Source organism: Esox lucius, chromosome 8 (genome assembly GCF_011004845.1).
Source record: "Esox lucius isolate fEsoLuc1 chromosome 8, fEsoLuc1.pri, whole genome shotgun sequence".
In the NCBI taxonomy this organism is placed as follows: Eukaryota; Metazoa; Chordata; class Actinopteri; order Esociformes; family Esocidae; genus Esox; species Esox lucius.
This window is the reverse complement of record NC_047576.1, coordinates 14,272,587-14,283,987: the sequence shown is the minus strand read 5'-3', so window position 1 is coordinate 14,283,987 and position 11,401 is coordinate 14,272,587. Positions and strand designations below refer to the sequence as shown.

At 42.6% G+C, this 11,401-nt stretch overlaps 1 protein-coding gene across 1 annotated transcript; it reads left to right on the top strand.

Annotated features, from left to right (window-relative positions):
- The first annotated feature begins 5,460 nt into the window (after positions 1–5,460).
- fam78bb (family with sequence similarity 78 member Bb) lies at positions 5,461–10,506 on the top strand. Its single transcript, XM_010871811.3, has 2 exons — positions 5,461–6,576; positions 7,554–10,506. Exons 1-2 carry the CDS (start codon positions 6,314–6,316, stop codon positions 8,074–8,076), a joined length of 786 nt encoding a protein of 261 aa, XP_010870113.1. The 5' UTR covers positions 5,461–6,313; the 3' UTR covers positions 8,077–10,506.
- Positions 10,507–11,401: the final 895 nt, after the last annotated feature.

The window sequence follows — 11,401 nt, the reverse complement described above, 5'->3', positions numbered from 1 at the left end:
CATTCCTCTGGGGTGCCCCTCCCAGTCTCAGCCCTGATATTGTCTTTCCATTGTCTTGTAGAGCTCAAGCCCAGCTGAGAAAGGTAGGATCAACAACCATTATGTTCCACAAGACTTTAGGCACACAAATGACCATTCACCTGGTAGACAGCCAGCTAGCCCCCAACACACGCCCATCGTTAGTGCCGTGTCAGAGGCTGCATGTCAGTGGTGCATGTCATTCCAGTCCAAGACATCTATATGTTCGTATCTATAATGGGGAGACCACTTCCTCCAGTACATTAATTGCCAAATTCCCAAGAAGTGCGACATTCAATTCCATGTCTCTGAAAACATAAATCAGTTTCAAGATTGAACTCATTAATCTAATTTCCTTCCTATCCATTTATTCAAATTAATTTTTTGATTACAGAATGTAAGATTCACAAGGTCAATGGTAAGTTGAAAGGTGGATTTATTAGAAGCAGATGCAGCCACAATACAAAATGAAATATCTGTCATTTTTTAAATGGCAAATTTAAAAATGAAGCAATTTTGTGGTCAGTATCACTGTACTGCTAGAAATTAGTGTTTCAGAACTAGGCCTCATCATAAATATTGTATGTTAGCAGGCAATCAGGCAGTAGAATGGTTCCCAAACAGGGTTACCAGGACCCCTGTGGGTACCAGGCCAGTTCACATGGGGTACATAACTTTGGAGCCCATCGACTTACAGGTCAAATGAACATGAATGTGTAGTTACGAGACAGTCCAGGCAAAGCAAAATTCAGTTGGTGGTACAGTAACCGAAAAAGGTAGGGAACCACTGAACTGACTGGAAAAGATACATCCATACTGCCCTCTACTGGGCCGCTAGAGGAAGTGCACCATGCAATTTTTAGAAGAGCGCTAAATAGGCCATGTCAATAAAAAACTTTACCTTTGATTACCACTAGAACAGAGTGTCTAAATAAAATAAACATATCTCAAAAGAAAAATCATATGCGATAACTTACTATATGTCAGTACAGCATGCAACTGCGAATTTGGATCCTGTTAAACAAACCTCATATGTAAACTTCCAGATGAGACGTTGTTTAAACAAACAGAAATATAATTTGCTTGGTGGTATGATTTCAATGGCCCCAAGTTATTGTTTGTACACATGGATGGACATACAGGGAGCTGCAGGACTCCAACCAATTCAGGTCTCTTCAGCAAATCCCTGGAGGAGGCAGGATGAGGTTAATTAAGCTATTAGAGGATCATTATTATTTTCTATTTACAATACCACAATCAGACCACACTATACATGGGCTGAATTAGGGGACCTTTGGGTTTGGAAGGCTGGGGTGGCCTGCTGAGTTGCCCGTTTCATTGTCGGAAAGTAGTTCTCTGACATGACTGGGAAACTGAAAGATCCATGCTCCTTATCCTCTAATCTTATAATTGACCTAAACCTATACTTAACCTCAATAACCTAATAACCTAATTATGCCAAAACATTACACAGCCCTAAAACCTAACCCTAATCTGTAGTTTCTTCATTTTAAAATAACCCCATAAAGTTTTACCATAAACCTAGTCTCTTAAACCAGGCCTAGCTTGTCACTAGTCACTCCAAGGAGGCCAGACAAGATTGGAGGTGTGGCCTCGCGAGACTACCATAAACGTAACCTAAGCCATTTTTCCTAGAGGGGACCAGACAAATACCCTTGTTTGTTTTGTCAGGTTTCATTGTGTTTGCAGGGATATTTGGTCCCCACATGCACACATAGACCACGATCTCTCTCACACATACCAAAATCATGCTAAATTTAATACATTTTCTTAAATAAGATGAAGCAATGAGCTCACAGAGCATATTGGTACTGTGATCAGTTAAGGTGTTCTGGACTGAGATGTGCATTTAGGCAGATTTTGAGAGTTTCTTGCTTAATCCTAATGCTAGACACACATTTTTAGATGTTTTGGTTTTTTAAGCCTTTCCCAAACCTTAACTCTTAACCACTCAGAATTAATGCTTGAAAGTGGTTCATTTATTTCTAACCAGAACCATTAGCTTAAACATTCTAAATGAATGCCTCAAAGTTTTGACTGGCATTAAAGATACAACAGATGGTGCAGTAATTAAAATGTCAAGCCGCATTGTAATTATGTTGATTCAATGACAAAAGTGAAGAACACACACAAAAAAAGAAAATAAATACATCTTGGGATAAAAAAGAAATCAGAGAAATTATCTTAAAATGTATTATTTGGAAATTGAGTTAGAGGAGCTATAGATAGTTGCCTACCACCTACCAGCTAACCCTGTATAACCACCCTAAAGTTATGCAAGCATACATTCTATTTCACTATACAGATAAGATCAGTGGTCAGCATGCTATTAGATCAATCGGGCTAAATGATTGCTGCAAAGAGAACACAGACTTGACTTCAGCCTTTCCCTCCATGACACGTTTAGCCCTGGAGATTGTCTTTGTGATGTGGAAGGCCATCAATTAGGAAGCAGAACTTGCTTGATTGGTCCAACTGCATTATGTCCTCCATCGCCTAACAGATGGACGGCACAAACAGGATCTGAATACTCAGTATGCTTTACTAAATTTCTTACAAAAGAATGGCTTGTCCATCATTTCTACTGGGGCCCAACAGCAAAATTAATAAGGTTGGATTTACCCAATTAGTGCAAACAAACAGCTAGCGAATATAATATGACAAGGTACCTTCCTCAGTAAATTGAGCTTTCCAAAGAAGCAATCTCGCCATCCTTGATGTTGCTGTGTATCATCTGTCTGTATTTAGACACCATCCCCAAAGGTCTCCTGTAGTTTCAGGAAGGAGGAATTTTGAGCGCATGCGGTTCCCACTAGGTTATCATCTGTTGAAGGGAGGGACTAGCTACAGTATGACCTGTAAGACCGGTGATGGTGAAGGTGCTTGTGCCCATTGAACCCCATACATTTCTATCTCATTCAAGGTCAACCCAGATATGTATAGGACAGAAACCCCTGAAGGAAACCTGTACTGGCTTCTAGTTAATAATCTGGGGGTCTTTCAGAGTTCCGTTCCTGCCAGTAGGAGACTTAGATAGGACACATAAGATATAATCCCTCCATTATGAGTAATTCCCTCTAATGTTCACATACCTCCAACATTTCTGACACCCTGGGTTCCTTTCCCTGTGCCAAGTCCTTTAAGTACAAACATGACTTGTGGTTTCATCACTGTATTTATTTTGTAAATATTTCTTTCCCAGTCCATGGCTAATGGTTAACTGAGGGATGACAGGACATTTCTGATAGATTATCAAGTAAACATGTTTTGCTACTTCCCCTTAGATTCAGGGCCAATTTTCAATTTTCTGCTTTGATTCAAACATCATCACATTCATTTCTATGACAATATTGTTACCAATTGTGTTTAGAAGTCATGTAATTCATAGAATGGACTTCAACTTTGTGTATTTAAAGTGTTCAATCAAATTTTAGGTTAAATATACCTTTATCTGTGAGCTCTCACAGTTGGTTAGTACAATTCCTAACAAAACATGACAAAGACAAAGGAACATTTAAAACAAATATTGAATAGGGTCCTTCGAAAGCAAGAATCAGGGATAGGAAATAAGACATATCCCCTGGAGCACAGTAAAGTCCATTATTGAGAAAAGGAGAGAATATGGCAAAGCTGTGAATCTACCTATAACAGGCCGTCCTCAAGAACTGAGTATCCGTGTGAGTCAGGGACACCAGTCAGGGAGGCCACAACGAGGCCTATAGCAACTGCAAAGGAGTTCCAGTCTTTCATGGCTGAGCTGGGTGACACTGTGCATACTGTAACAGAAGCCCCGGTACTTCACAAAAGTGTCCTTTATGGGAGAGTGGCAAAAATAAAGACATTGTTGAATTAAAATGACAGAGGCTAGCCTAACCCTGCACATCATCCTTAGCATGCTATCCCTACTGTGAGGCATGATGGTGGCACGATCATGCTATAGGGATGCTTCTCTACATCAGGGCCTGGAAACTTTGTGAAGATAGAGTGCAAACTGGATGAGGCAAAGTACAGAGAAATCCTTGAAGAAAGCTTGCAAAAGTCTGCAAGGGACATGGGACTTGGGAGATTTACCCCAAACATACAAAGAAAGCCACACTGTAGTGGCTTTAAAACAAATAGGCCAATGTCCTGGATTGGCCCAGTCAAAGCCTGGACCTCAATCCAATTGAGAATATGTGGAAAGAGTTGAAAAGAGCTGTTCACCAAGATTCCCATCCAACTTAACAGAGCTTGATCAATTTTGATTAAAGTCCAGATGTGCAAAAATTATTAGTCTTATCTTATCCAAGTAGACTCAGGGCTGTAATTGCTGACAAAGGCATCTCTACCAAATATTGACTAAAGAGGGTGAATACTTACGCAATCAGTTATTTTCTATTTTGTATTTGTAATTTATGTAGAACATTTTGTAGCCCTGCCTTAATGTTAATGTTAACTCATTGTGTATTTGGTAAGGCTGGTCCATATGAGCCAGTACAAGAATGAAGCCTGATTAACTAGTACAGTTGTTCTGCCAGAAAGCACTGTCCGACATACTTCTCCCCATCTTCATAACTATGTCAATATAACTTGACTAGGATAACTGCCAATTCAGTGCTATTCTGAATAGTTTAGCCTCCGTAGCTGCTCAACTACAATGGTTTTAGTTTTAACTTTATTGACAACGATTTTGTTTTTAATCACCCATTCTGATACTGACTATAACTCTTTGTTTAGAGTCTCAGTGAGCTCTCTGAATTTGGATGCGAAACATATAGCATAATGTCGGGTTATCGGTATCCATAGTCATTCTAGATTATTGTACAAGAGGCAAATCATATGTAATAATAGAGAAGCTCAAGGCTGCCACTCAGGGACACTTCACCTTGCATCTTTGAGAGCCAGGACGTTCCCTTTGAAGAAAACGCTCTTGAGTTCTATTAGAAAAGTTACTCCCAACCGTATGATGTAAAGCCATTACAAATGAGAAGTGGAATTACCCTCGTTGAAAAAGGATTCCAAAAGGATTCGTTAACTGTCCCCAGGACCTTTGGTTCAGTATGTATTTGGATCTATGTGAAAAGAGTAATTGTAATTTCAATTTTTTCCCCTACCAGTGACGTATAAATTCCCGTGATTGGCAAAACTGAAATATCTTGTTATTAATGATTCATCAACTTAAATGAACGATGGAGATTAAATGGGGTTTCTGTTCAAATATAAGGTCGTTGGTTAAATGAAACCATCAATTGGTCTATTCTTATCACTAGGCAGTCACTTGATGAATGTGAGTAGCCATCGGGCACAGGCTGTAGCCATTCAAGATGAAATGCAGGTTGCAGACTGGACTCCCGGCCCTCCTACGCGCTCCGTCTCCCCCTGCTGTTCATTGGTTTACTCAGCACCATCAGCACCAGGGAAACTGAACAGCGCCAGAGGATGCATCTCATTCAGAGGGAAAAGACAGAATTCGCATTGTGTCTGCACGTTAATTTCATCAAGGCATGCGCCGACAGTTTGAGAGATTGATTGCCGAATTGGATAGAACTATGGTTTATATTTCTTCCTCCTTGAACTCTTGTTTTTCGTCCGCTGATTTATTGGGGCGAAAGACTGTTCCGCAAATTCTGCAGAGAAAGCGTTCATTGAAAAATGTAGGATCCCTCTGCTTCGGCCGTGTTTAATCTTTCGTTTTACTCTCCTGAAGAGGAATGCCCAGTAGTCTAGATTGTCATCGCTCATATCAAGCGTGCCTCATGAGCCACCGGAGCCGCATCAACAAGCATCACGACCACCGGAACATCAACACGACGCCTCTGAGTGCACCGCTCTGCCCCGGCTTGTGACATGACAGCCCGGGGAAAGAAGAAGCGGATTAAGCGGCACAGACCTGCATGCGGACGTGTGGACTTAAATAGAAAAGGCGCGGTCAGCAATCATTTTAAGGGGCTGGAGCCCACACTGTAGCCCGGACTGCAAGAGCGGGCAGTGCCACAGAAACACCTATATAGGCTCCACCTGCGATTCGAGGCACAGAGAGGCTCCAATACTACCAACTGCTACAATTTCACTCTGTCCTAAGATCAGACATCGTATCTGTATGATCTTTTTGCGTAAATTTCAGTAGAACTGACTGCCTTATTTTGAATGCATTCAATGATTTGATTAATGTGCCGTCGTAACCATAGTTTCTGGAAGTAAGATATGGGACGTGACAGAGATTGATGACACTTTGAGCCCAAGTCCACAGTGTTATCATCCCGTTACGTCCCCTGACTAGAACCGAATCCTCATTATGGGCTGCATACAGAGCATCGCCTGTAAATCGCGAATCAAACGTGAAAACATAGTGGTCTACGACGTTTCTGCCACTATCGACCACTGCCCAACAATAATTGAGGAGAACTCGCCTATAGTGTTGCGCTATAAGACACCATATTTCAAGGCCTCTGCGCGGATAGTGATGCCCCCTATTCCCCGTAATGAGACCTGGGTGGTTGGTTGGATCCAGGCATGCACCCAGATGGAATTCTACAACATCTACAACGACATTGGCATGTGAGTTGTGCTCCCGTTTCTTGCATCCCCCCTTAAAACGACTGATGACTATCCTTTGCAGCGAGGGACTTACGCTGCCACCTACCCCTGGTGTCCCGACCACCCCTTCTCTTGTTCTGCAGGCACCTGCCAATGAAGAGAATGTGCCTCATTCCTCCTGTGTGTGTGTCTAAAAAGTGTGAGAGTGGCAGGCATCTTAAACGACATCAGTCTCTGAATCGGTTTGTGCGGTGTGAGTGTGTGGGTGCATGTGTAGAACATGTGTTTATATAGCAGGGTATGTATTCTGTAACTCTCCATTTAAACTCACACCAATTGACATTGATTGTTCCTGTGACTTCAGCATCAAAATAGAAACAACAGACAACGTAAGCAACAGCTTCAAACAGTGTGTTCAAGAAACTCAGGGACATACACAGACTCACACAACCACACATCTAGAAGGAACAGATACAGCTGCTTCCAGCACTGCCTGGGGTTGATTCTCTTTGGACGGGGTTGATATGAGGGGTGTTTAATCCTGACTGAGGTGGGGGTGAGTGTCTAGAAGTTCAAGGGGGAGTGGGTCTCTCTGGAGGTGCAGATGAAACAAGAGGCACACAGACAGATGGAGTTCTTAGACAATGGGAGCGTGTCACTAGAGCCCAAATAACTATAAGAAATGAGTCCCTCGAGACTGAACCATCTATTACTTTTGCTGCAGAACAGATCCAGAGCTGGAGTAAAGACATGCTCTCTCCAAGCATCAAATATCTCCTCTCATGTGTTAATCTGTTCTCTTTCAGAATGTCTCACTCGGACGCTTTCAAATGTTGTGCCTACGTGAATCACCTAAAGCCTTTCAATCTGTTTTTGATGTTAAGTTTAGAAAAGTGTTTCTAGACATAACCCACCGTTGACCTGTGACACACTAAGAACAGTTCCAATCCACCATCTGTTAAACTGGAGTTAACCTCTGACCCTTTGTCCTCCTGCAGGTCTAGCTGGGAGCTACCAGAACTTCGCGAGGGTCTGGTGAGGGCCATCAGTGACTCAGACGGGGTGAGCTACCCTTGGTATGGCAACACCACAGAGACAGTCACCCTGGCAGGGCCCACCTCCAAGCCCTCGCGCTTTACCGTCAGCATGAATGATAACTTCTACCCCAGTGTGACCTGGGCTGTGCCCATCAGTGACAGCAACCTCCCCCTGCTAACCCGCATAAAGAGGGACCAGAGCTTCACCACCTGGCTAGTGGCCCTCAACACAGCCACACGGGAGAAGATCCTGCTGCAGACAGTGAAGTGGCGCATGCGCGTGGACATCCTGGTGGACCCCTCCATGCCCCTCGGCTCCAGAGCCACTCTGACGGGCCGGACACATCAGGAACAGCCCCGCGTCATGACCCACATGGAGCCCATCCCCCCCAACGCCCTGGGGAGGCCCAATGCCAATGATGCCCAGGTGCTGATGTGGAGGCCGAGGAAGGGTCCACCCCTGGTGGTCATCCCTCCCAAGTAGAGGAAGGAGAGAGAGGGGAGGCGGAAATGGGTCCCAGCCACGATTACATCAACATGGACAGAGATTTAGGGGACAGCTGTCTTAATTTCCCACCACTGCCTTTGAGTAGGGAGAGAGAGGACCACTGCCTGGACCAGGGTCTAGATACACGACAGATACAGAGAGGAACCTCTGCCTTAATCCCCTCTGCAGGGGCCCTAATAAGTGGAAGCTCCGGGTTTCAGGGAAAATAGAAAGAGGGACTTCTGCTTTTAGACGTTAGCGGGGTGACACTCCATTTTAACTTCTCCCCATTTACAGAATTGGTTGAACAGTGCAGATTAGAACCTCCCCTGACTGTTTTTTTTTTTTCTTTCTCTCATCAAGACAAGTTTGTGGGCGATCTACTTTCAGGCGTTTCTTTAACACCTGCTATGTTATGTTACTGCCTTAATAACATCCTCTGGCCTGGAGAAGCAAAGAGGACTTATCAGTTGTGTGTGCCAAGCCCAGCAGGGATACACTCCAGGGAAGCAGACTGTAGCCTAATGCACACCATGCTGCCTCACCGAGATGACAGAGCAGCCATCTTTAATCATAGACTGCTCTGGGTCTATGACAGTGATGTAGAGGACTGTGTCTCACATGGCATCCTATCACTCTTTGGATTCAAAGTAATGCACAATGTGGAGAATAGGTTGGCATTTCAGATAAGCTAGAGTTGTGAGGTACAGTAGTATTTCTATTAGAAGAGATTGGGATATATCATGTTTTTTTATACAAAAGAACAAAGATTGTGGCTCATGTCAAGTTGACGTTCATTCTCAGTACATCTACAGGCAACGATGCATGCATTTGTAGAGGGGACAGACAGGGTCTCTAAAGCCATCAACAGCAGGCCCGGCAGTGTGATCCAGGAATTTGATGTAGGGAAATTAGAAATCCACTCACAAACTTAATTCAATCACACCCATCCTAAAATCTATTCCAGTTCTTATGGATTACAAGTGAATTTGTTTTGCTATGCTATCCACTCTCATCAATCAAAGAATTTCCCAGAGTCCACCAGGTTTCACTTGAAAACCAGATCTGTCACATCTGAGTCTGTAAATTAACTGTGAAAAAGATTTGCTCTCATTTGGGAAATCTGAATTAATCTGGTCTGGGCCAGGTAGTTGATGCAGAGAAGAGAAAGATGGTGAATTCTGTCCAAATTCATTTAGGATTGTTAACTACCCCCTCTCCCCCAAAACATGCCCACCATTTGAACGTTAACGCTGGCCTCTGCAATTTACATGCGGGTCCCAAAGCTAAGTCTGTGGAAATGTGAGTGTGTAGAGGCCAGTTAGACCCTGCAGGGGCATCTGTGGGTAACAATGAAACCTTCATGAGCCAAATGGAATTAGTCAAGGCACCACATCATATTTGTATTTGCACAGTTTCACACAAAATAAGACACACGCATTTATTAGTCTGATTTTGAGAGACTGGACAGGAAATACTAGAAATTAAATGTTTAATTGTTACCGCCATATCTTGTGAAACAACAATATAGATTTGTTAATTTCATGCTTATTTTATTTTTTTAATCTGGAATATGAATTGCATCGTTCACATGGGTGTTTCAAAGTTGATGGGTTCATTGATCACTATCAAGTCACCACCAGAGTTTAGTGTGCAACACTTGACCATACAGAGGCGAAGAGTTGGTTGGAGATTCACCCACAGACTAAAATGTGACAGACGTTGTGTGTCATTCAAGTGAACACTTTATTGTCAAGTTAACTACTAGCAGGAAATGGAACCGATTTGCCGCTATTCAGCTTGTCACCCATACGGAAGTGTAGCCATGGCAACCACAGTGATCCTGATGGATTGTAGGCAATTTCGTTTCCAGTAGAGCCTTATATAGTAGACTGGCTGCAAGGGAGTAAAAGCGAGGGTAGAGGGCGTGCCAACAAATATCCACGATAGTCGGAATATATTTAGCGATGAGGGTGATACCACATTTGGGCTTTTTGGGGATTCCCCATAGTGAATTTTGTGAGTGATTTTCAAATATTCACTCTGCCTCAATTAAACCTGAGTGGGCTAGGGAGTGGATTCAGAGGAGACTGAGAATGTTACAATATGAACTCCCCATGCTGCTCAATACTAAGGTGCAAACCATACTAGCCTTCACACACACTCACAAAACCCAAGGCATTATCATAAGAGGGACAAGTGGCTCAGGAGGATTCTACAAATCATTCATTTGTATTGGAGATCATATCACATACTGTGTATGGTGGATACAGTGTGGTGACAAACATCCATTGAGAGCCAGTCACTCACAGTAACAGATGTGGCTGCGAATGACTTGGACTGGAGGATGTACACTCAATCAAATTTACAGTGGGACAACTTGGCGGGCTACTTCACAGGGTTTCACAATGGATGGGTTATTGTGCATGCAAGCAGTGATCTTAATTCAATAAAATTATAAAAGTAAAATATGTTTACGTCTTCTAAGAATGTCTATAAATCAGACTGCAAGTTGAGTCCTTCACACTAGAAGGTTCTATGTGCTCATAGTTCTTAGATATTGAGCGTCAAAAACTTCAAAGATGTCAGAACTATACAGTGTCATTTCTTTTTTATACAAATAAAGTCCTCACCTGAACTGCAGCGATATAAAACCCTTTTATTTCAGCTGTGTATATTAGCAGATCAAGGCCAGATTACCAACTATTTATACATTAGAACCCCCTTGAGGGCAGAGGCACCCAGATAGAACATGATAGCAGAATTTAGATTTTAAAGCAGAAATATTCTGTTGCAAAAATATTAAACTGTCAATAAAAAGGCATAGAAATGTAATATTTAATGATTACAGTGGGGAGAACAAGTATTTGATACACTGCCTATTTTGCAGGTTTTCCCACTTACAAAGCATGTAGAAGTCTGTAATTATTATAATAGGTACTCTTCAACTGTGAGTGACAGAATCTAAAACAAAAATCCAGAAAATCACATTTTATGATCTTTAAGTAATAATTAGCATTTTATTGCATGACAAAAGTATTTGATACATCAGAAAAGCAGAACTTAATATTTGGTACAGAAACCTTTGTTTGCAATTACAGAGATCATACGTTTCCTGTAGTTCTTGACCAGGTTTGCACACACTGCAGCAGGGATTTTGGCCCACTCCTCCATACAGACCTTCTCCAGATCCTTCAGGTTTGGGGATGTTGCTGGGCAATACAGACTTTCAGCTCCCTCCAAAAATGTTCTATTGGGTTCAGGTCTGGAGACTGGCTAGGCCACTCCAGGACCTTGAGATGCTTCTTACGGAGCCACTCCT

What these genes read in the sequence shown, in the direction of transcription:
- fam78bb (XM_010871811.3), top strand. Translation starts at nt 6,314, where the DNA reads ATGGGCTGCATACAGAGCATCGCCTGTAAATCGCGAATCAAACGTGAA. An exon ending in ATCTACAACGACATTGGCAT is followed by an intron (nt 6,577 to 7,553) that starts GTGAGTTGTGCT and finishes GTCCTCCTGCAG; the next exon opens with GTCTAGCTGGGAGCTACCAG.